Source organism: Neofelis nebulosa, chromosome 18 (genome assembly GCF_028018385.1).
Source record: "Neofelis nebulosa isolate mNeoNeb1 chromosome 18, mNeoNeb1.pri, whole genome shotgun sequence".
Taxonomy (NCBI): Eukaryota; Metazoa; Chordata; class Mammalia; order Carnivora; family Felidae; genus Neofelis; species Neofelis nebulosa.
This window is the reverse complement of record NC_080799.1, coordinates 28527317-28550907: the sequence shown is the minus strand read 5'-3', so window position 1 is coordinate 28550907 and position 23591 is coordinate 28527317. Positions and strand designations below refer to the sequence as shown.

Here is a 23591-nt window from a genome sequence, read left to right as displayed (position 1 = left end):
AAGGCAGAGGGAGAACAGGAATGAGGGTTGAAGCATGGACCTGGGGAGACACAAATACTGGTGGGATGGAATGTGGAAGGAAAGGGACAGAGAAAGATGTCAGTGAGAAGTCAGCAAACTGTGCAACCTCCAGGCTGGGAACCAGTTTTCCCTCCTGAGAGTTTATGATGTTGTGACAAGGTCCCATTCTGAGGCCAGATACTGACTTGTTGAGAAGAATTTGGCGTGCTTCCATGCAGTGTTTCTGGATCACATCCCAGTACTCATGAGGCTGCAAAGGCAATTTTCCTGCCAGTAATTCTGCTGTTCGAACAAACCTGAGGTCTTTAAATCTGCCAAAAGAGAGGGAGAACCGTCCTGGGCTGAGAAGACAATAATGAATTCTCGAGGATGGGTTCAAAGGGCACACATCCTCACTTTTCTTATCTTTTTGTTTGTTTATTTTGAGAGGGAGAGAGAGAGAGTGTGCAAGTGCGAGTGAGTAGAGAAGGGGAAGAGAGAGGGAGAGAGAGAATCCCAAGCAGGTTCCGTGCTCAGTGCGAAGCCTGATGTGGGGCTCAAACTCACGAACTGTGAGATCAGGACCTGAGCCGAAATCAAGAGTCAGACACTTAAACAACTGAGGCACCCAGGTGCCCCATCCTCACTTTTCAATGAGAGTAAAACCATTTATATTTGAAAAATATGAAAGTCTGAGGAGGGGTAGACAGTCCACAAGAACCTTGCAAAGAGTAGATAGATGAGCCAACTGAATAGGTGTTTGCTGAGCCTTCCTATCTGTCCTGCTCCAAATAACCCATCTGAGGAGTGGGGTTTTGGCAGCAACCTGGTTATTTGTCTGCCTGGGAACTGGGATATGAAATGGACAAATCAAAGTTCTTTACAACAGCAAAGAGAGAGAAGACAGGTCAAGCGAAGCACCACCTTCATGATCAAGTGGGTTCCATCTAATCCTCAACGTGGCCCCTAGATAAGCTACTCAGGACAACTTGGAGGACTGCTTTGGTCTAAACAAACAAAAAAAACCCTTCAGACCTACTACCCCGATGGCTGGCAGACTCACCAAGACATGCACAGCATACCTTGGCACAGTCCCTCACACAATGCAGGCACGCAATATTTGTTGAATGAATACACGAATCTCCTTCCACCTTCTCCTGCGAGGCTCTTATCTTCTCCTATTTCTCTCAGATCAATGGATGTGTTGCCCTTTACCACATTCCCCAAGGCCTCTTTTAGCTCAGAGGGACACCATATCTCTTCCTGATATCTATTCCACTCATTTATAAATCACTCTTTTGATTTTTTTTAATGTTTATTTATTTTTGACAGAGAAACAGAGGATGAGTGGGGAAGGGGAGAGAAAGAGGGAGACACAGAATCTGAAGCAGGCTCCAGGCTCTGAGCTGTCAGCATAGAGCCCGACGTGGGGCTCGAAACTCACTGACCGTGAGATCATGACCTGAGCTGCAGTTAGACACTCAACCGACTGAGCCACCCAGGCACCCCTATAACTCATTCTTTTAAATAATCACTGCCTTTCACTTCTTCAATTAGACCTTTCCTCACTTTCTTAGCTCATTTCATGTCTTGCTTCTCATTTTCATTATCCACTGTAATGACCTCTTGGGCACTTTTCTCACCTTTCTTAAATCCCACAGCCTACCCTATTCCTATTCCTAATCCCTATTCCTCCTTGGTGTAGGTGGTGAACTTGGTCCCCATCTTGTCTGGCCAGTCACAAAGCACTGTTAGGGGAGGACAGAATCTGAGACCTCCCTCACCACACCTTTGATATCCAACCTGAGTATGGCCCTTGTCACCACTTGGTAATTATGCTACTTATCTTTAATTCAGTTCTAACAAACTTCTGACAATGGCTTTTTAGACCACAACCCTATTTGAGCCCCCAGGTCCTTTACCCTTTGCCAACCACTAGGCGACTCCTTAGAATTTTTAAAATTAATCATGCAGGCCATAAAGAAGAGCAGTCTGTATCATTTCCTTAACAAATCTTTCTCATTGTTGATTTTTTTTTTTTTTTTTTTTTGGCTCAGCTGACAAAGACCTTCTAAATGGCTTTGTTTGTCTTTGTTGCCTACGTAATCTTTAGGAAACCCCTAAAAGCAGGCGGTAAGAATTCTTTCTTTTCAGAAGCTATGGGTTCAATAATTTGCCATCTTCACTACATGATCAAATTAAATGCACATGTACATCTTTTTGGCTTTGAGCATTTAGCAATTTACCATCCCTAAGACTGACCTTTTTTGTTAATTTCTAGGTTATTTTTTGAGGCCATAAACATGCTTATAATTAAAGCAGCACCTTCATTTATTGAACAGCTATATGCCAAAACTGTTGTAAGCAATTCATCCAACAACCCATGAGGTAACTGTTATTATTCTCATTTCACATATAAAAAAATAGAGGCCTAGAGAGATTAAGTTCCCCCAAATCACACTGTTTGTTATTAACAGAGAGAGAATCAGAATGTAGGCAGTGTAGTTTTGGAGCCCATACTATAAATTATTACCCTATATGCTTCTGCCTCATTAGAAAATGACTGTTTCTTTTCAGTCCTGACTGGCACCTCCAATGACTTAGAAAACTGAATACAGTCCAAAGAAGGGAATGTGCTTATTTAACATTGGTGGGCTCCATGCTAGCTTGACTTCTCCTTCCATTCCCTTTTAAAACATAAGTAAAACAAAGAATGTGATAAACAAGGAAGTTCTCCAGGTAACAAGCCTCCCTTAAGACTGAAGACACTCAAAGCTACAGAGCCTCCCCAAAATAAAATATTTGAGCTACTGGCAAGTTTAGCCAATCAAAATTAAGTAAGCATATTTACCTTCAATTTTTCTTTTATTTTTTAAAATTTATTTTATTTATTTTGAGAAAGCGAGAGAGAGAGAAATGGGGGGGGGGGTGTGGTGACAGCAGGGGAGAGGCAGAAAGAGAGAGAATCCTAAGCAGGCTTCACACTGTCAGCGCAGAGCCCTATGTGACCTAAGATCATGACCTGAGCCGAAATCAGGAATCGGACACTTAACCAACTGAGCCTCCTGGCTCTCTACTTTTCATTTTTTAAGTAGGCTTCATACCCAGCGTGGAGCCTAACAGAGGGCTCAAACTCACAACCCTAAGATCAAGACCTGAGGCAAGAGTCAGACACTCAACCAATTGAGCCACCCAGATGCCCCCAGCCTCTAATTTTTCTAATAAAGAACTCAGATGATGGCAGCTCATCATGTCATCAGCCTGACCTTTCAGTGAAATCTGTTGGCCTCATGTTCCCACCAGGATTGGCACCTCCCTTGATGGACTCCCCCAAAATGACAGTTTTTCTCTGCAGCTAATGAATGGATAAACTCAACAGGGTATAGCCTTTCAATGGAATAATATTCAGTCACAGAATGGAATGAAACACTGACACATGCTTCAGTGGTGGATGAACCTTGAAAACCTGATGCTGAGCAAAAAGCAACTAGACACAAAAGGTCACATATGGTGTGATTCCATCTACATGAAATGTCCAGGATAGGTTAAATCTGTAGAGACAGAAATCAGGTTAGTGGTTGCCAAGGGCTGAGCGGAAGGGGGATGAAGGAGTGACTGCTAATGGATATCGCATTTCTTTCTGGGTTGTACAAACGTGTGAATGCACTGAAAACTACCGTACTGTGCACTTAAGAGGGGTGAATTTTATGGTATGTGGATTATATCTCAATTTAGAAAAATGACAGAAAAGGGATTCTTGCATCCTCTAAACTCCTCCACTTCCTGTGGCCAATTCAGTCACTGATGAACAAAAATTTTTTTTAACTTTATTTATTTATTTTGAAAGAGAGAGAGAGAGAGAGAGAGAGAGACAGAGACAGCACGCCAGCTAGGAAGGGGCAGAGAGAGAATTCCAAGCAGGTTTCCCACTGTTAGCACAGAGCCCGATGCAGGGCTTGAACTCATGAACATGAGTTTAGGTCTTGAGCTGAAATCAAGAGTCAGACACTTAACTGACTGAGCCCCCCAGGCGCTCCACTGATGAACATAACAGACCACTGTTTGCCATCCCTGTGCGGGTAATGAGTTACCTAAGGAATAAGACCCAATCTCCCATACATCTCATAGGCTAGAGAAAAGACAAACTAGCAAACACACAGTTGTAATTCAGTGTGGTACATGTCCTCACAGAGTTAATGGCTCATTCACACTTAATGGGTCGGGCACTGTTCTGAGTACTTTGCATGTATTAAGTTATTCATTCCTCCTACCAGCCCAATGAAGCAGGAACTCTTACTACCCTTAATTTAGAGATCAGGAAAGCAAGACCCAGACAGATGATGTAACATACCCATATTACCTAGGAAGCTGCAGAGTGAAGATACAGCCCTTAGCGGGCTGGCTCCAAGTCTGTGCTCTTTACTGGTACGTACCAGGGCTTAGAGACTGGCACTGGGTGTCATGCAAAGAAAAGTACCTTCACTGTGCACGGAGAGCTGTCATTTATAGTTCATATGCACTTTTGGTCCAGGATTTTCATCATTTCCTTTTAAGGGCTGGGCTACCCTAACTGTGCCCAGCATAGATAGTCTCTTAAGTGTGCAAACAAGAAAGAAAGGGAAAGAAAAGGGAAGGGAGGAAATTCTTACTCTGTAAACCACAGTTCTTTCAGGCTGAGCATCATGGGGTTCACTGTGTGCAGATGTTCCTCGTTCCACTTCTTGGCATTCCTGTAGACACTGTGCCAGGGCACAGGGGCCCGGATCACTCTTCGAGGAAACATACGGGGAATATTCTCAATGAAGAGTCTTTTTCTCTCTATTGGGTCCATGAGGATGTAATCAACTATAACCAGCAGAGCAAATACTTTGTTAGTAAGGCAGGCCCTGGAACACTCTGTGCTCTGAGCTGCAGAATTCAGAATGTAAATGAGCCTCTGACCGGTTACACTGATAATACCCATTATGTTGATAATCCCCTGGGTATAACTAAATTGGGGAAGCTCCACTCTGTTGGTTTGTTTTCTTTCTGAAGATATTTCAGGGAGAAGGAGGAGTGTAACTTCACAGTCTGGAGCTTAGAACCTGGGGTTGAGACCTATTAGGATATCTAGCATCATGCATGACAAGGAGCTACTATTTGATGATACCTCATTCATCATTAATTGATTTCTCACACCTAAATAGCCATACACAAAAAAATCAACATAATGGATGATACCATATACTTAGAATTGGAAATTCAGAAACCAAATATTTCACATGCTAAGGAAAGAAAGATTGGTAAAAGGTTCACAGAGGAAGGGACATTTGAGCTGGAATGTGAAGAATGAGTAGGCATTTGCAGACAGGATAGGAAGGAAAGAACATATAACGTTCTTTGGAAGAACCAAAGAAGTAACAGCATATAATGAAATGCAGTTCTATGACTTTTGTAAAACATGCTGAAGGATCTGGGAGTTATTTTGTAGCTGAAATATCAGATGCAAGTGGTCGAGTTTAAGGTGATAAGACTGCAGAAGTACATTGAGGCTGGAATTTAAAAGACTTTTTACAAGTTTAACCTTATGAGTTTGGTTCTACCCTAGAGAGGACAAGGAGCCATTACCCTGACACCATTAGAAAGTTAATTAGGAAATTAAAAATAACTAGATAACTTGGTAAACACAGCGATTGGCCAGAGAAAATAGAAAGATGAGGAACTAATATCATTATGCCCCTTCGATGTATTTCTCACATTACTCACCATCATTAAATATTTCCCGATGACCTACTGTGTGTATAAGACATGGGCCTAAGGAATGAAGGGGAGCTAGGATCAATAATATGTCCTTCACGGTCAAAGAACTGACAGTCTAATAAGGGAGCCAAGACCCACGAGAAATGAAAAGACAATGCCAGTGTGAAATGACAGAGGAGAAATAATGGCCCAGAGATGGTCCAAAGTAGGGTGAGTTAAAAGTAGAGATAAGAAGTGCTGTGCATGCAGAGGGTGGAGGGACCACTGTGGGGTGCAGAGAGCTAAAAGTACTTAAGAGGCAGGTCTTGAGCTAGATTTTAAAACTTAGGTAAACCCTTGCTAGTCCTAGTGTTGCCCAGAGGTGAGCAAGCATCCATATCTCCTGGTAGCTTGTTAGAAATGCAGACTCTCAGACCCTACCCCAGATCTACCGAATCGGAATCTGGTTTTTGAGAGAGAGAGAGAGAGAGAGAGAGAGAGAGAGAGAGATGGAGTGCACGAGCGAGTGCAAGTGGGGGAGGGGCAGAGAGAGCTGGAGACACAGAATCCAAAGTCGGCTCCAGGCTATGAGCTGTCAGCATAGAGCCTGATGTAGGGCTTGAACTCACAAACTGTGAGATCATGACCTGAGCTGAAATTGGATGCTTAACCGACTGAGCCACTCAGGCGCCCCCCGGAATCTGCATTTTTTATAAGATTCTCAGGTTATGTGGGTGCCCATCAAAGTACAGGAAGTGCTAGTGTAGACCTTAGTGATGGGGGGAGAGCATCTGAATGAAAAGGAGGAAACAGAAGGTGGACTGATAAAGACAGTGCCCTCCACATGGGAGCCCCTTGAACCACTTATACCCAACCTTACCAATGCTTTTCATGATGCTACTATAGTAGTCATTTTCCTTCTCCTTCACCAGGATGATCATCAGGGGTGCCAGGAAGGGACTTGTCAGCAGTGTGTTAGAAATCAGCTTTGAAATCCGAAACATCACTTCATCCTCCTCAGGAGCAATCATATCTTTTCGGATGCCATTGGTCAAATAGTAATAGTATCTCTTCCATAAACAAACCACCAGCAAGACAATGATTGTGATTGGTTAACTGTGCTCACCTGCCCACACCCATCAGCCTCCAAGGGGCCCTGTTCACACAGCACCCATCCCCACCCTTCACTCGCTACAATCGGGTTTTCTGGGACCATCACCACACACTCTCTGCAGTGTGATGGCGGGCAAGTTTTTCCATGACTCTGGAGGACTGACTCAGAGCCAGAAATTTCAGTGGGTTATAAGGAAGGACTTGTCAAAAGCCATGCAGAGAGGAGCAGTGGAATGACTACTGAGGCCAGGACAGAGGCAGCCCATCGGTGAACTTTAAGACCATAATTAACAAGCTCCTCAAATGGACCGGATAATTCACCGTCCTCAACAACAATGGTGGTCTACAAAGGACTTTGATCCTGTGGCTTGTAGCAGCCAGGGAGGGGAAATTCCCCAAGTCCAAGTGAAACTTACAATAGTTCTGATCAAACCATGGGCTTCTGAGTTTAGGAAAGCAATACAAACACACAAACTAAACAAAAATAGACAATGTGGTGGCGCCTGGGTGGCTCAGTCAGTTGAGCGTACAACTTTGGCTCAGGTCATGATCTCACAGCTCGTGAGTTTGAGCCCCACGTGGGGCTCTGTGCTGACAGCTTGGAGCCTGGAGCCTGCTTCGGATTCTGTGTCTCCCTCTCTCTCTGCCCCTAGCCCACTCGCATTCTGTCTCTGTCTCTCTCAAAAATAAACAAACATTAAAAAAAAATTTTTTTAAATGGCCAATGTGATCTGGTTGATTTCAGGAAGTTTTGTTCGTTTAGGGCTCTAAGCTGCCAGATGGCTGAATAGCTCTAGAAACAAATATTTCAAGATGGGTGAGAAGCACAAAGTGTAGGAAATCAGCTTTGAGCTTTTGTGACAACTGTCTGTAGTCAGAAGAGGCTGAGCTCACCTTCCTCCAACCTTAATGGAAGCTGCTTATAGAGAAGAAACTTCCAAATACAGGATGCATTGGGATATACTTATACTTTTAGTATTTTAGTATAATTTTTAAAATTATTTATTGTATATCTGAAATTCCAATTTAACTGGGTGTCCTGTTTTTTGTTTTATTTTTCAAAATTTTGCAACCCTAGCTTATGGGTCACCATTTTAAAACCATTGGTTTTTTGTTTTTGTTTTTAAGTTTATTTATTTATTTTGAGAGACAGAGAGAGAGCATGGGGGCAGAAACAGAGGGAGGGAAAGAATCCTAAGCAGGCTCCCTGCTGTCAGTGCAGACCCCAACGTGGGGCCTGATCTCATGGTTCATGAGATCATGACCTGAACTAAATCAAGAGTCAAATGCTTAACTGACTGAGCAACCTAGGTGTCCCGCAACCTATGTTCTATAAGGACTCAAAGGTTTCTAAGACCTACTAAAACAATTCACACAGACACACAGACACAGACACACACACACACACACACACACACACACAAATACACACATATCCTTATTGAGTAGTCTGTCATGGGGTCTGGACTTTGATATTTTTAAAACATTCCCTGGGTGATTCTGCTATTCTCCCTGAGTTTAGAATCACTGAGCTGTCAAGAATAATTCTTAGCAAACTGAGAGAAAGGAAGCAACAAGAACATACCTCTAAGTCTGATTCAGATGGTTGGGTTTCTTTACCTTCTATTTTCATCTCCTGCTGTAACATCACACCAATCTGTTCTTCTGGACTCATTGGTCTGCTTCCTGGCAGGGTCAAAGATGTCACTGCCTCCTTCTTTATGGATGATAAGGCTGAGATATTGTGGGCCAGCTTGGTCCTGAAAAGTAGACACATCCTTTGGTTCTCTGCAGAGGTGCTCTGTGCCAGGCCTACTGTCTCCAAGCTGCTGAGTGTCATTCTGCAATGGAAACCCCTCTCCTCTGTGTCATCTAACAGTATGGATGTGCACTGCAGTGACAGCCTCTAACCATGGAACATCCATAGGTATGCTAGCATTGGTTTTGCTCAGGTGGTAAATTTATTTTTTTTATTTTCATTTTTTACTTAAAATTTTTTTTAATGTTTATTCCTTTTTGAGAGAAAGAGAGAGACAAAGTGCAAGTGGCGGGGTGGCGGGTGGGCAGAGAGAGAGCGAAAGACAGAATCTGAAGCAGGCTCCAGGCTATGATCTGTCAGCACAGAGCTTGATGCCAGAGCTCAAACGCATGAAGCGCAAGATCATGACCTGGGCTGAAGTCAGACGCTCAACCGACTGAACCACCCAGGCAACCCTCCTTTTTTTATTTTAGAGAGAGAGAGAGAGTTCAAGAGATAGGTAGAGGGAGAGAGTGAGAGAATCTTCAGCAGGCTCCATGCTCAGCACAGAGCCTGATGCAGGGCTCAATTCCAGGACCCTGGGATCATGACCTGAGCTGAAATCAAGAGTTGGCAACCAATGAGCCACTCAGGTGCCTCTGCTCAGTTGGTTACTTTAGTTTTATTTAGAGCCTTAAAAAATTGGGTTAAAAGAGAGCGCCTGGGTGGCTCAGTGGGTTGAGTAACCGACTTCAGCTTTGATCATGATCTCATGGTTCATGAGTTCGAGACCCACATTAGGCTGTGTTGACAGCTCAGAGCCTGGAGCCTGCTTTGGATTCTGTGTCTCTGTCTCTGCCCCTCTCCCACTTGTGTTCTGTCTCTCTCTCTCTCTCAAAAGTAAATAAACATTTTAAAAAATTGAGTGAAGAGCACTGGTGGAAAAACACATGAGTTACTTAAAGTCTGGGAATGCTTTAAAGTCAAGAAGCAGAGCATGGTTAATGAGACCACAGCCTTCTTCAGTTCAGCCAGGTGTCCTACAATCTCCTGCACCCACAGGGATACTTACCTGGTGGGATTCTCTTTGTCTCTAGAGGAGAACTTTCTTTTCTTCTTGTTGGGTTCTGATGAGCAGTTAGTTGCTAGAAGAGTGGAGAAGAAACACATTAGAGTCATCCTCTGTCCACAGGACAGTCCCAGAGCATACTAAGGGGAGTAGACTCGGTGCAATGGGGATAAGGCAGGAGATGGGCCGCCTGGTTCTACATGCACCACTAATCACCTGTGTGACTCTGAAGCAGTGACTTCATCACTCCAGGCCTCAGTTCCCCCAACTGTGAAATGCGAATGCACATACCTTCTATTCACCCATACAATTGTCAAGTATTAATATCAGTCCTACTCGATTCACTCCCTAATCCTGTATGCCCTATTTTCTAAATGTTGGAAATTACTGTTTAATATTTCTAAGTAGGTGAAGACTTTTACACTTGGCATATTTATTTTAAAGGAAATATATGATTATCACAAATAGAAAAACCAGTATCATGCACAATACAAGGTAACTACAAATGAATTCAATAGTTGATATAAAACTAGATTATATGGGGCGCCTGGGTGGCTCAGTCGGTTAAGGGTCCGACTTCGGCTCAGGTCGCGATCTCGCGGTCCGTGAGTTCGAGCCCCACGTCAGGCTCTGGGCTGATGGCTCAGAGCCTGGAGCCTGTCTCCGATTCTGTGTCTCCCTCTCTCTCTGCCCCTCCCCCGTTCATGCTCTGTCTCTCTCTGTCTCAAAAATAAATAAACGTTAAAAAAAAAAAAAAGAAAAATAAATAAAAATAAAAAATAAAATAAAACTAGATTATAAAGCTTTAACTAGATACTGTTACTTAAGTCTCCAGCCTAAAGGAATTAACAAGCAACAGAGAAGTGTTGAAGACATAATATTAAATTGACATTTTGAGAGGCTCCTGGGTGGTTCAGTTGGTTAAGCGTCTGACTCTTGATTTTGGCTCAGGTCATGATCTCACGGTTCATGAGATCAAGCCCCACCTCATGACCCAAGTCAGGCTCTGAGCTGGCAGCACAGAGCCTGCTTGGGATCCTCTCTCTCCATCTCTCTCAAAATAAATCAATGATCTAGGTTCACAGCATAAAGCCAGGACTGAAGCAAGGCTGCCCTATCCATGAAGACAGCACTGTCATGCAGATAAAGCACAAGGATCCTCAATTCTTATGTTGGCCAGAGATAACAGAGACAGCCCAATAATAAGGAGGCCAAGTTTCACGCAGCCTCAGTGACCACATCTACAAGATCTCCAAATATCACCTAGGATGGGAGTCCCAAGCCACCAATATAAGGTCTGGTACTAATTTGGGGTCCTAAGAGGCCAGATGAAGGCATAAGAATAAAAACGTTAGATTAAGAAGTATGTGTCAAAAAGGTACACTGATTACATTTCTAAGTGAAAACAATCAAAATTAATCTATGGTGACAAAAATCAGAAAGCAACGGGATGGTTTTGGGTAGGGAAGAGAACTCACTGGAAATAAGCACAATAGAGCTTTCTCTAGGGATGGAAATGCCCTATATCCTGTTTGGGTGGTGGCTACATGGTATAAACAATGGTCAATGCTCACTGAACTGAACACTTAAGATCTATGCATCTTATTGTATGTAAATCATACCTCAATAAAAACAATGGGGGGGGGATGCAAGTCACAAGAAGGGAAAAAACTCTCAACAGAAGCCTGCAAATTAAAATCCCAGACCATATGAGAAAAACCAATAGTAAGAAAGACAGTTAATTGACTCAACAAGCAAGGGATAATTTTGCAAAGTAAAAATAATACAGCAATCAAACATTGCTCCAAAATAAATGTTTAAGATCTTCCCAGGAATATTGAAAGAGCTAAGCCTATAAGAGTAAAATGACAAATTGGCAGGTAGAATCAATTAGAAAATCTGAAAATGAGGGGCACTTGTGTGGTTCAGTTGATTAAGCATCTGACTCTTGATTTCAGCTCAGGTCATTGTCTCATGGTTCATAGAATCAAGCCCCGTGCAGGGCTCCACACTGACAGCATACAAAGCCTGCTTGTGATTCTCTTTCTTTCTCTGTCTCTGCCCTTCCTGTGCTTGCACCCACACTCTCTAATATAAATGAACTTAAAAAAATTTTTTTAACTAAAAAAAAAGAAAATCTGAAAATGAAAAGATTTTGTCATGAAAGTAAAAAAAGTTCATTAGACATGATAAACTCAAGGCTCAACACAGTTGAGCAAATTAGTGAATCAGAAGATACATCTGAGGAACTTACCCAGACCCAGCACAGAGAGAAAAATGAAAAATATGAAAATAAGTTTGAGACAGAGGGCAGACTGAGGCTCCAACACACATGTAACAAAAATTACTGAAGGATAAGCAGACTTATGTGTGCCCAGCAGGATTAAATAAATTAATACATATAAAGTACTGTGGTAAACAGCTTCCAAGATGGCCCCCAATGATCCCCACCTCCTGGCATCACGGCCTTGTGCAATCCCTGTGCGTGCAGGCTAGACCTGGTGACTCACTTCTAACAAATAGAATACAGCAAAAGTGATAGGCTGTCACTTCCAAAATTAAATTCCAAAAAGAGTGTGGTTTCTGTTTTTTTGGCTCTCTTCTGTCTCTTGCTCTCTCCCCTGTTCCCTATGAGGGAAGCCAGAAGCCATAATGTGAACTGCCCTACGGAAAGACCCATGTGGCAGGAAACTGATGTCTATGACCAACAGCCAGCAAAAACCTGAGGAAATGAATGAGCTTGGGAGAGGATCCTTCCCAGTGCCCTTAGAGGATTGTGGGGCTAGCTGATACCTTGATTGCATGCTTGTGAGAGGCTCTGGGGCAGAACTATTCGGTTAAGCCATGCTCAGATTCTTGATCCATAGAAACTATGAGATAATAAGTGGTGGTTGTTTTAAACCATTAAGTTTTGGGAATAATTTGTTATTCAGGATTCAATAACACAAGTACACAGAAAAGTGTTTGGTGTGTGGTAAATGTAAGGGACACGGCATACAGTAAATGTAATGCTAGATATTACAATCATTCCCATTTCATAGATGAAAAGACTGAGACCCTATGAGGTTATCCAAGGTTAGCTTCAGCAAGCAATGGAGCCAGAACTAGAACCCACGACTAAAAATCTCACTGCAAAGCCCCATTTGGATCTGGTATGGCACACTGCTACAATTACCTAATGGCAGTCCCTTTCTGGTCCTTTCCCTGGGGACATTGATAGTGACTGGCTGGTAAACCTTCAGCAGGTCCTTCAGTTTCAGGTCCTGGGCCATCAAGGAGTAGTTGTTGGCAATGGAGTCGCTGGGTCCACGGTAGTGGTGCTGCTCTTTGAAGGGTGCAGCCAGGGTCCACGATGTACGTTGCATCAAGGGGGGATAAAAGCTATGCGACATGATGGTCTACAAGGAAAGAAATGCAGAGTATGACGAGGTGAAGGACATCTCTTGGAGGAGCTTAAGTTCCACTCACATGGAGACTCAAGAGAGTCCTGCATGCCCTACGCTGTTTCTACTTCCTGCAAACTCAGCCATATGCTTCCTGGATGTTCACCAATTGCACTTCTCCAACCACCATGAGCATGATTTCTGATGTCAAGGACAAAAGCTGGCTTTCAATAAGCAGTATGTTTGTGCATCAGGTGATTTACTTCTATTGTCTTTATTCTTTATGGACATGGCTGTAAAGTAGAAATAATCATCCTTATATTTTTCACAACTGAAGATGCAGAAGTTCAGAAAGTCTCAATAATACAGCAGGGAAGTGAGAAGGCTGGATCCTAACTCACCTTTGTACTACTAGATAGCTCTTTCTCCCCCCACTACCATAGCCTTTTCTGGTGGCAGAAGTGACCAAAGCCATTGATCCCACTCGTCAAGCCTAGCTGTTTGTCTCCCACTAATATCAGTAGAATAGCAGCAGCCCAGTGAACATACCTGGTAGAGCGCAGATGGTTCCTCATTAGCAGAAGCAGGCAGAGGGGGCAGCTCTGGCCGCATCTGGGAGTGGCTCATGTGATGTATTGAGTCACTTTCAGGGATCTGTGGGAAATGGGAACAAAGCCGCTCTTCAGGAATCAGGGAAGATTTCCAAGCCTCTAGGTTGGCAAGGAGTAAAAAGATCCCTAAGATAAGTTTTAGGGACAGAGTTATGCCCACTAAACACCTTCTCACCCCCATCCATAGTGTAGGTTTCATTTTTAAATCAGTGATGTCTCTCCTCCAGCGTCTTCTCCTTGGCTACTCCTCAATGAGCAAATTTAGGGTAATATTTTTCCCCTGGGAAGACCCCAAATTCTGAGGGAAGTTACCCTATCCTGGGTTGTGATTAAAGGGGTTAACTTTAAACAAAAAATAGACCCTTGCACTTCACAAAAACACAATTCCAAATAGAAATTTGCTTATGTGGTGGCATTGTACTTTGTGTGTTTAACACACACATGAGCAACTCTCTGCTCTGCCTGCTTTGAAAAAAAAAAAGAGTCACTTAAATAGTATGGGTGTCTGAGTCCACCATTCCATTCAGTGAGGGTGCACTTAGGGGTGAGCCTCAGGTAGGGGTGAACCTGCGGCTCCCATGGCCACTCTCAGTTCCCAAGTACCTCTCCTGAGCAGAGCTGAAAGTGACAGCAGTATTGAACAATTCTGTGTGTGTTTCTGTCCTAGGACCCAGCCTCTATGTGCACGACAACTACTTATCTGGGGCTGTGACAGAGAAGGTACAATTTGTTCCAAAAGTAAAGGAAAACTGTGGGTTGTACTTACTGAGACATGTTGCTGTATAGCATTTTAAAGATGGTTTAAGGGGCTTTCAAGGGCAATTTTGGCTCTCCATGATTTTCCACCTAAGGCAATGACCTTGGACTAAACTGTGTAAGATAAGACATTACTGGATTCATTTGATTTACTTAAATCAGCAAATTATGTCATGCAGGGGAACTGGCAGGGGGTAGCAGATAGGGGGTATATGAATCGGATGTCAGCCACCCTCACGCCCTAACCAACTGCTCACTGATGACTCCACCTCATAAAATAACAATAATACCACTATAATTATTCCAAATTATTACGTGCTAGGCACTGTACAACCTTATGAGAGGTTTTTTTTTTCCTTATGAGAGTTTTTGATAACCATGTTTGACATGAAGAAACTAAAGCCCAGAGAATAGAAGTAATGCATCCTGGCCACACAGAGGTGCTTTTAAATACACATGACTCTGGGGGCATTTGGGTGGCTCAGTTGGTTAGGTGTTCGACTTTGGTTCAGGTCATGATCTCCCATTTTGTGAGTTCAAGCCCTGCATCGGGCTCTGTGCTCACAGCTCAGAGCCTGGAGCCTGCTTCAGATTCTGTGTCTCCCTTTCTCTTTGCCCCTACCCTGATCATGCTGTGTTTCTCTCTCTCTCTCTCTCTCTCTCTCTCTCTCTCTCTCTCTCTCTCTCAAAATTAAATAAACATTAAAAAAATTTTAAATACACATGACTCTGCATCCCAACACATTGGAAACAGTGAGTACTGATAACATGGCAAATCACTTTAGGAAGGTGTTGATCTTAAAATTCAACAAAAACATGCAAACCCATAAATAAAGATGCACACCAAGCCTGAGATCTTTAAAAAACATACAACAGGCCCACTGGTCTAATGGCCTAATCTAGTTATTGTAAAAAATTGTGGCACATCACACTCACCAATAGAACTTTATTAAAAATAGGGATCCTTGGGCTCCAACTTAAACGGGAGGAGTTTGAGACCTGCAGACTCTGCTGTTTTTAGAGAACTCAGTTTGTTGAGTTAAATAACTGTGTCTATCTCTCTTTTTTTTTTTCAATGTTTATTTATTTTTGAGAGAGATAGAATGCAAGTCTGGGGATTTGCTCCCGGGGAGGAGCAGAAACAGAGAGTGAGAGACACAGAATAGGAAACAGGCTCCAGGCTCTAAGCGGTCAGCCCAGAGCCTGAGGTGGGGATTGAACCCACAAACCACAAGATCATGACCCAAGCCAAAGTCAGACGTTTAACCAACTGAGCCACCCAGGTGCCCCTCTCTGTTCTTGACCTCAGTTTCAAGGACCTAAGAATTGATCAATTATCTCCAAGATGATTTTTCGGTACTGAAATTAGTATCAGATTTGCACCAATCAGGTGAACAAAAGGATAGAACTCCAGCAACAGCCTGAAAGGAACCTGGTCATCCAAAGTGGGTACCACACCATCTGAGGTCGATTCTGGCAGTGGTACGTTCAGCGCTATGAAGTCATTCATGATTTCTATCAGGATCCCAGATGTACAGCATGTAATGATTGATAAGTTCTGGCTGCCTGTTTTTGTTTTTTGTTTTTTTGTCTTTGCAAGCAAGAAAGTTTTATGGTCACTGGAAATCTTTCCCTTGGCCTAGCTTTTAAATATGTTTCAAATAAAAATCTTCATTAAAAGAGCAACAAGCAAACACCACAAATTTCAGACATCTTGAGTAAGTTACAACAAAAATGGAAATGAGTAGTTAAACCAAAAAACCTTGAACTTTTACAGTCAAGTAGGACGTTAACATTATTCAGGAGGTGTCTTGCTTCTGCTCGTGGCTGGGATAAACCTGATGTCATCTCTGACACCAAATGGGAAGTTATTCTCCCTACCAAAATTAGTAGGGCACAGCCCCAGTGGACAAAATCGGCTCTTCTCCAATTTCAGTCCGTGCTATACAGTCACCTGATCCCACCCAGTCCCTGGCTCCAGGAAGCACATGTGACATAGGTCAGGCTAATCAGGGTTCTCCACCCTCCTAGACACAGTGCTTGGCTCAGGGACAGGCATGTGACCTAAGCTGGGCTCATCAGTCTTTCCTGACAGTTTCACTAGACCTATTGAGAAAGAGGCACTCTCAATAAACATCTTTGCCTTATGTGGAAACAAAGCTTTCATTAGAATACAGCCAACATAGAAGCAAGACTCCCAGAAGGCAAAAGATAGACTCCCAGTGACATCGGCTGGACTCCTGGATCCCATTTGGACTTCTCGGTTACTTGAGCCCAGAGATTCCCTTTTGGGTTTGAGCTAAATTATATTTATGCTCCTTCATACTGAGAGATGTTCATCCAAGGGGCAGACACAGAGGCAGCTGAATCATCATACAAAGACATAAGCCATTCTTGAGAAAATAAAGAAACTGAAACATTTTGCAAAAAGCAAGCCAATATTAAGAATTTTACAGCATATAATAGAAGCAGAACCTTTGGAGAACAAGTTAAAAATTTGAGCTTGTTCATAGGCACAGACTAAGACTTAGACACACAGAGCCAGAAATACGGAGAGCAGAAAACATCTCAGTGCATGGGACAGGGATACATGGAACACACACAGGATCACCAGATCTAGAAATCAATTCCAGAGCAGAACATGACCATACCTAAGAATGCTCTGTGGCATCTTGAAGGAAAAAGATTGATTTTTGTAAGAACCACCTTCATTTCATAAAGTTTCAACTTAAAATGCTCCTCTGGTTTGGGGTGCCTGGGTAGCTCAGTCAGTTAAGCTCAGATCATGATCTTACCACTTGTGAGTTCAAGGCCTGTGTCGGGCTCTGTGCTGACAGCTCAGAGCCTAGAGCCTGCTTTGGGTTGTGTCTCTCTCTTTCTCTTTCTCTTTCTCTCTACCCCTTCCTTGTTCATGCTCTGTCTCTCTCTCTCTCAAAAAAAAAAAAAAAAAAAAACATGAAAATGCTCCTCTGGGCACTTTAGGGTATGGCAACCTAATGGATCTTGGCTTTGAATACCAAGATTCTGACATCTAGATGGGGTAACACTATTACTTTCAGATGGATGATTTCTGACTACACATCATGTTTGCATGTTCTTCTTGGAGGCCGATCTCAAAAGCTCACCTGCTACAGCAGAATCACTCAATTCTTAGTTAAAAATACAGATTCCAGGACCCCATTCAAGTCTTCTGGATCAGAACCTTTGGGAGTGAGGCCAAGTCTCTGTTTTCAAGATGCTCTCTAGGATATTCTGATGTACATCTGGGAACTGTTGGATGGAATATATGGTCTAAAGGCCTCGGGAAGGGAAGGGAAAGGAACAACAGGTATCTATTCCTGAAGTTTTCACAGCAAAACCTGAGGCTTTTAGTCCAAAAGCCCAATTCAGCAAAAAGCATATTTCAAAGGACAAAGCATAAAAATGTTAACACAGTTGCTCAGTCAAGGGGATCTAACATGGCAATTAGTCTATGATTCAAACATCCCCTTCCTGCCCACTCCCAAATTCCCTACATGTTGAAAATACAGGTTTAAAAGAAAAAAAGAAATACACCTTAAAATTCACACCTACCTTCTGAGATGAGCAATCCACGTCACTCATGTTGTCCATTTTAGTTGGGTCTATTACAAAATGAATAAAGAGCTCTCCGTTTCTCTAGGGATGATCCTCTTGTACCAGTGGCTCTGAAATTCACACTTGCTTATAGCATAGTGAGGTGACACAGAAAATGGAACTTTCTAAATGTTCTGAAAGCTGTGTTCACAGAGCTGTCTCTCTGAGGTCATAGACTTTGGCCCCCTGAGGAGTTCTCTGGTAGAAGAAGAAAGAAAGAGAAGCTAGAGAATGAAGAAGGGAGAGCATTGGGGTTCTGCAGGGCTTTTCTGCTGTGGTTGCAATGCCTTCTGCTCTGGCCGCTCTTCCCTTCCACTGAGCAGCTCCTCTCTTAGAACTTTTCCAGGAACACACCGAGTTCACTGCAGAGGAAAAATGGAAGCAGAGTTACATGTTAATACAGATAAGAGGGAAGAAACACCTCCACTAAACAATACCCTAGCAGCCTGAACTCTTCTCTCTCCTCCTCTCTGGGCTGTTTTAACATAGGAGGTGCCTGCACCCAGGCCTTGGGGCCGGTAACCAGGCTTCAGCGTCTGTTGCTAAGGAAGGAGGGGCCTCAGCTGTGCCCAGATACAAGACTGGGCTTGACTCAGCTGGTGTCTCCCTTTGCTGGAGGCCTGGCTGGGCAGCAGAAATTGGTGGTGACAGAAGGGAAGATGGGAGGGTGTTTAGCAAAGATCTGGGAATGTAGAGATGAGTGGCAATAAAAGACTATGCCTTTGGTAAAGTCTAAATGCCTATAGCATGGTGGTTAAATTCTCAGGCTGGACCCAGCTGGGTTCAGATCCTGCACTTCCCATTAATTAGCTTTGTGGCTTAAGTTGCTTAATCTCTCTAAATGTCCTTCTTAAATGTAAAATGGCAACAAACGTGAGTACCTACCTCACAGGGTAGGTTGGAAGGTTTAATGAGATAATGTCTGTAAAAATCTGCACAGAGCAGGAGGATGACCAACTCATCCCAGTTTGCCTGTGACTTTCTGGGTTTTAACACTCCAAGTCCTGTATCCGGGGAACCCCCGCAGTCCTAGGCAGTGGGATGGTTTGGTCACCTGATATAGGAGGCACGCTATAGATGTTGTGGCTAACATAATTCTTTTTTTTTTTTTAATATAATTCTTATTATAAACACAGAAACACACATACACATACTCACACACATGTATACTTGTGTACACAGGTTACAGTATTAGCTGCTGTCCAAACATTCAAAGCACACATTATTTGGTCGCTTTCAAAGTTCTCTCAAAACCAAGTTAGACTTATTGAGCTCTTTTGGGGTGTCATGCTTGCATATCTGTTATTTCATTCATTTTTCCCCAAAATGCCATGTTGTTCCCATTTTATGGATGAGAAAACCAAAATTGAGAAAAATACATAACTTTCCCAAATTGATGCAACTCATAAGAGCTAAATAGAAGTTGAAGCCTGTCCTTATGACTCCAGAGTCCATTGCTCTTTCCACAAAGGACCTATCCAGAAAACAAACATTTCTGAGATCCTACCAGCACAGCACCAAGTACTTCTGTTTCTCCTTTTTCTTACTTTTTTTATTTTTTAAGTTTATTTATTTTTATTTTGAGAGAGGCAGAGTGCATGAGCAGGGGAGGGGCAGAGAGGGGGAGAGAGAGACTCCCAAACAGGCTCTGTACTGTCAGCCCTGATCCAAGATCAAGAGTCAGATGTTTTTGTTGTTTTGTTTTGTTTTGTTTGTTTTTTAAAATTTTTTTAACGTTTATTTATTTTTGGGACAGAGAGAGACAGAGCATGAACAGGGGAGGGGCAGAGAGAGAGGGAGGCACAGAATCGGAAGCAGGCTCCAGGCTCCGAGCCATCAACCCAGAGCCTGACGCGGGGCTCAAACTCACGGACCATGAGATCGTGACCTGAGCTGAAGTCGGATGCTTAACCGACCGAGCCACCCAGGCGCCCCAAGAGTCAGATGTTTAACCAACTAAGCCACCCAGGCACCCCTCTCCATACTTTGAAAATAACCTTGTGCTTCCCCATCTCTTTTATTTCTACTCTCTACCATCAGACATATATGTAGAGTCCGCTTTTAGGCAAACAATCTTGAGCAATGGAATGTAGAAAGGGCTCACAGTGACCTCCTGGCTGAATATAGACAAGACCATCAGGGCACTCACCTCAAAACATCCATAGGCCCTAACTAACCAATGGGCTACTTACAACCAGGCATAGTTACCATAAAGTCTCCCTTTTTTCCATACATCCCCATTCCTCCTCACATTTCCCTTTTAAAAATAGCCCGCACCCACTGCCTCTCCTTTGCTGTCCTGCCCCTCCCAACCTCCCTTGAGGTGTATTTGGTAAACTTCCAGCTTCCTTGTTCTGCCTCAGGTGAATCCTTCACTGCCCTTGCCACTGTTTTCCACCTGATCGTTATCCCACAACTGGGGGCCCCCATCTTCTGGACAGACACGACATTTAGATAACACAATATATACAATTTCAAATAGTATCTGGAATAAATGAACTAGTGACAGGGTTTGAAACTTTGGTTTAGACAGAAATGGGGTTATTACCAGGCCTCCTATAATGGGGCATGAAACCCAATGTCACATAAAAACCAGTGGCTGTAGCCCAACAAAGTGAAACAGTAGAAAGAGACTGGTATGGTGCTAATGAGCCCCATGACCCTGTGGGTGAGGAGGAGACATGCCTCCATCTGAAAGTTAGTGAACTCTAAGTCTACCTGTGTTCAAAAACATCAAAACAATGATTATGACTTCCATGTATTGAGCTATACTATCTGCTAGCACTGTGCTAAGCATCATCTTTCCAAATCTTCTCAACAACCCAGAAAATAAATACAATTATTATCCCAAGTTTTATGGCTGAGGAAACAGACACAGGCAGGTTAAATCACTCAGCTAGGTTGGTGGCAAAGTTGGGACTTAAACCTGACTATGGAATCTGTTCCCTAGCTTTAACCAAAAACCTACGTGTGGTCTGTTACGTAGAAAATAAATAAATAGGGCGCCTGGGTAGCTCAGTTGGTTAAGTGTCTGACTTCGGCTCAGGTCATGATCTCACGGTTCAGTTCCTGAGTTTGAGCCCCAGGTCAGACACTGTGTTGCCAGCTCAGAGCCTGGAGCCTGCTTCAGATTGTGTGTCTCCCTCTCTCTCTGTCTCTCCCCTGCTCATGCTGTTTCTCTCTCTCTCAAAAATAAACATTTAAAAATTAAAAAAAAATAAAATATCAACTAAGGAGAATGAAAATGCCATCTCCCCCCAACACACTCCCCAGCCACCTCATCTGCACCAGAATTGTCTGACTTAATCTTCTGTCTGATAAGTCCCAAGAGGGATGCAGGCTTCAAATCCCTCAATCCCTCAACTCTAAGTACACAGGGTTGCCAGATATAACAGGATGCCCGGTAAAATTAGAATTTCAGATAAACAACAAATAATTTTTTTAGCATAAGTTTATCCCATTCGGTATTTGGGACATAATTATGTTAAAAAGTTATCTGTTGTTCACTTGAAATTCACTCTGAACTGGGTGTCCTGAATTTTTATTTGCTATATCTGGCAATACAGGGAGAAGAGGTCAGTTAGAGTCTGGTTTGTCCCCATCTCTGTGATATAAACAGCTTAGGATCTCAATGTGTTGCGGGGAAATTTTCAGACATTTCTTATTCAGAGCCCAAGGCTCCTGGCAGATCTTTTCTAAGACCTGAAATGGTTGCTCACCCAGAGTAAGTAATCTCTGAAAAGCATAGAAGAGGCTGCATATGAATATATCTTATTGACCCATCAATGGTCATCATGAGCCAAGTCCTGATGCTATGGAGAGAGCTAACATCCTAGTCATCAGAGTATACATAACATGGTGCAGAAGGCAGCCAAAGCACAAGGATAAAACAAAACCTGGCTGTCCCTACAATGACAGAGGTGGAGGAGGGGGAAGTAAAGGATTCACAAAGACGCCCCTAGATGGCACTCTTGAACAATCCCACGGAGGACCCAGTTCAACTTTCGAAAGGAAATAAGAATGATGGTTGTAATGTTTTGTTCTAAAGGAAAAAAACCCACAACTTTTTCTTAGATGGGGCACCCATCATACTGCAGCAAATCAAAGTGCATGAAGCCACACAGGATTGCCTGAAACTTAAGAATTTAGGGACACTTATCCCCACCATTAGCTCCTCTTTTCTTGGCTGTTGTGGAGGTAGAGCAGGATTCCTTAGCTTTTTTTTTTTTTTTTTTTAAGTTTATTTACTTTGAGAGAGAAAGAGAGAGAGAGTGAGCAGGGGAGGGGCAGAGAAAGAGGGGGAGAGAGAATCCAAGCAGGCCCAGCGCTGTCAGTGCAGAACCTGATGCGGGGCTCAGACTTACAAATTATGATATGAGATCATGACCTGCTAAACCAACTGAGCCACCAAGGTGCCTCCTTTAGCTTCTTTTTATTCTTACTAACCCCAAGCTTATGTCTTTATCCACCAGCCTGTTTATTTCTAGAAACATTAGTTGGTAAAAGACTGTGCCATCCAATCTTTTTGAGTCTCTTTTATACTCCAGATAGGTATTAACTTCTTTATAGCTATTATTGCACATGTCCTCACTAAAACCCTGTGACTGTCATCCAGGTCACAGAAGAAAGGTAGGTCAACATAGGTCCCTGGATGGAAAGTGCCTGAAAACTATGTAGTAGCAGGCCAATGCACGGGCCTATCATTTTACAAAGCCCAGGCTTAGAGAGGTAACTCACCAAGGTCACACAGTAAGCCATGAGATCAGAGCCCAGAACTGTTGGGATCCCCCTCCCCCAGCCATGGTGTTTACGGATACACTCAACCCTCAACCGCAGTGGGTCTCAGCTGGGGACGATTGTGCCCCCTCACAGAACCTGTGGCAATGTTTGGGGACATTTTTTGGTTGTCACAACTGGGAGGAAAGGGATTACTACTGGCATCTAGTGGGTAAGAGGCCAGGAATGCTGCTAAACATTCTACAATTCACAGCCCCTTAATACAGAATTTTCCCACCTACTAAGTCAATATTGCTGCCATTGAGAAACCCTGCTCTATGGGTTTGGGGCCAGGGGACGTGTCTGGCTCTGATGTAGGACTGAGGGACTTAGGTTTAGACTTTTTCATCCATAAAAAAAACAGAGATAATAGCTGAACCCATCTTTAAGGATCTCGCGGGTTCGTGACTTCTGCATGAAAAGTAATGGCTAACACCTTCCAGTAAAGGCCATACCTCATTGTTGGGTGTCCTGAACTCCAGGAATGCTTCCAGAAGAGTTGGTACAGGTGTAGGCATTTAGGCAGGGGAAGCCCTAAGACTCTACACAAACCCGTGCTCAGAGGCCAGCCCACCTGTGTTGGCGGTGGCATGGGCACTCTCACCTCAAGCCAAGGGTGGGGGACGGGCAATTCCTTTTGGGCCTCAGTTTCCTCATCTGTAAAGCTCTCAGGGCCTGTTGGGATGGCTCCAAAACGCTGAGGCAGAGAGCGCGCTCGGCGGAGCGTGGTGCGCGAGGCCAGGGCGCGCCTTTGCTGGCTCCGGCTCCCTCCGGCAGCAGGCGGGAAGAGCCGAGCAGAGCAAAGTTGGGGT

The 23591-nt window shown here is 43.4% G+C and overlaps 1 protein-coding gene across 3 annotated transcripts in view; it reads right to left on the bottom strand.

Annotated features, from left to right (window-relative positions):
• The window catches only part of DNAH3 (dynein axonemal heavy chain 3), a 170553-nt gene extending 146996 nt beyond the window's left edge, over positions 1-23557 (bottom strand). For 2 of the 3 annotated variants that reach the window (XR_009256448.1, XM_058710216.1), the window contains exons 1-9: positions 23235-23557; positions 17962-18365; positions 13571-13675; positions 12814-13036; positions 9642-9714; positions 8417-8591; positions 6599-6788; positions 4650-4845; positions 207-332 (exon numbers count right to left, since the gene is read on the bottom strand). Coding sequence is in view for 2 of the 3 variants with exons in the window: in XM_058710216.1 (XP_058566199.1) it covers positions 207-332; positions 4650-4845; positions 6599-6788; positions 8417-8591; positions 9642-9714; positions 12814-13036; positions 13571-13675; positions 17962-18000 (1127 nt within the window). In the remaining variant the exon portion in view is untranslated. Of the gene's footprint in view, positions 1-206; positions 333-4649; positions 4846-6598; positions 6789-8416; positions 8592-9641; positions 9715-12813; positions 13037-13570; positions 13676-17961; positions 18567-23234 lie in introns of those variants that run through there. The other variant, XM_058710217.1, reaches the window with a different exon arrangement.
• Between the last annotated feature and the right edge of the window lie 34 nt (positions 23558-23591).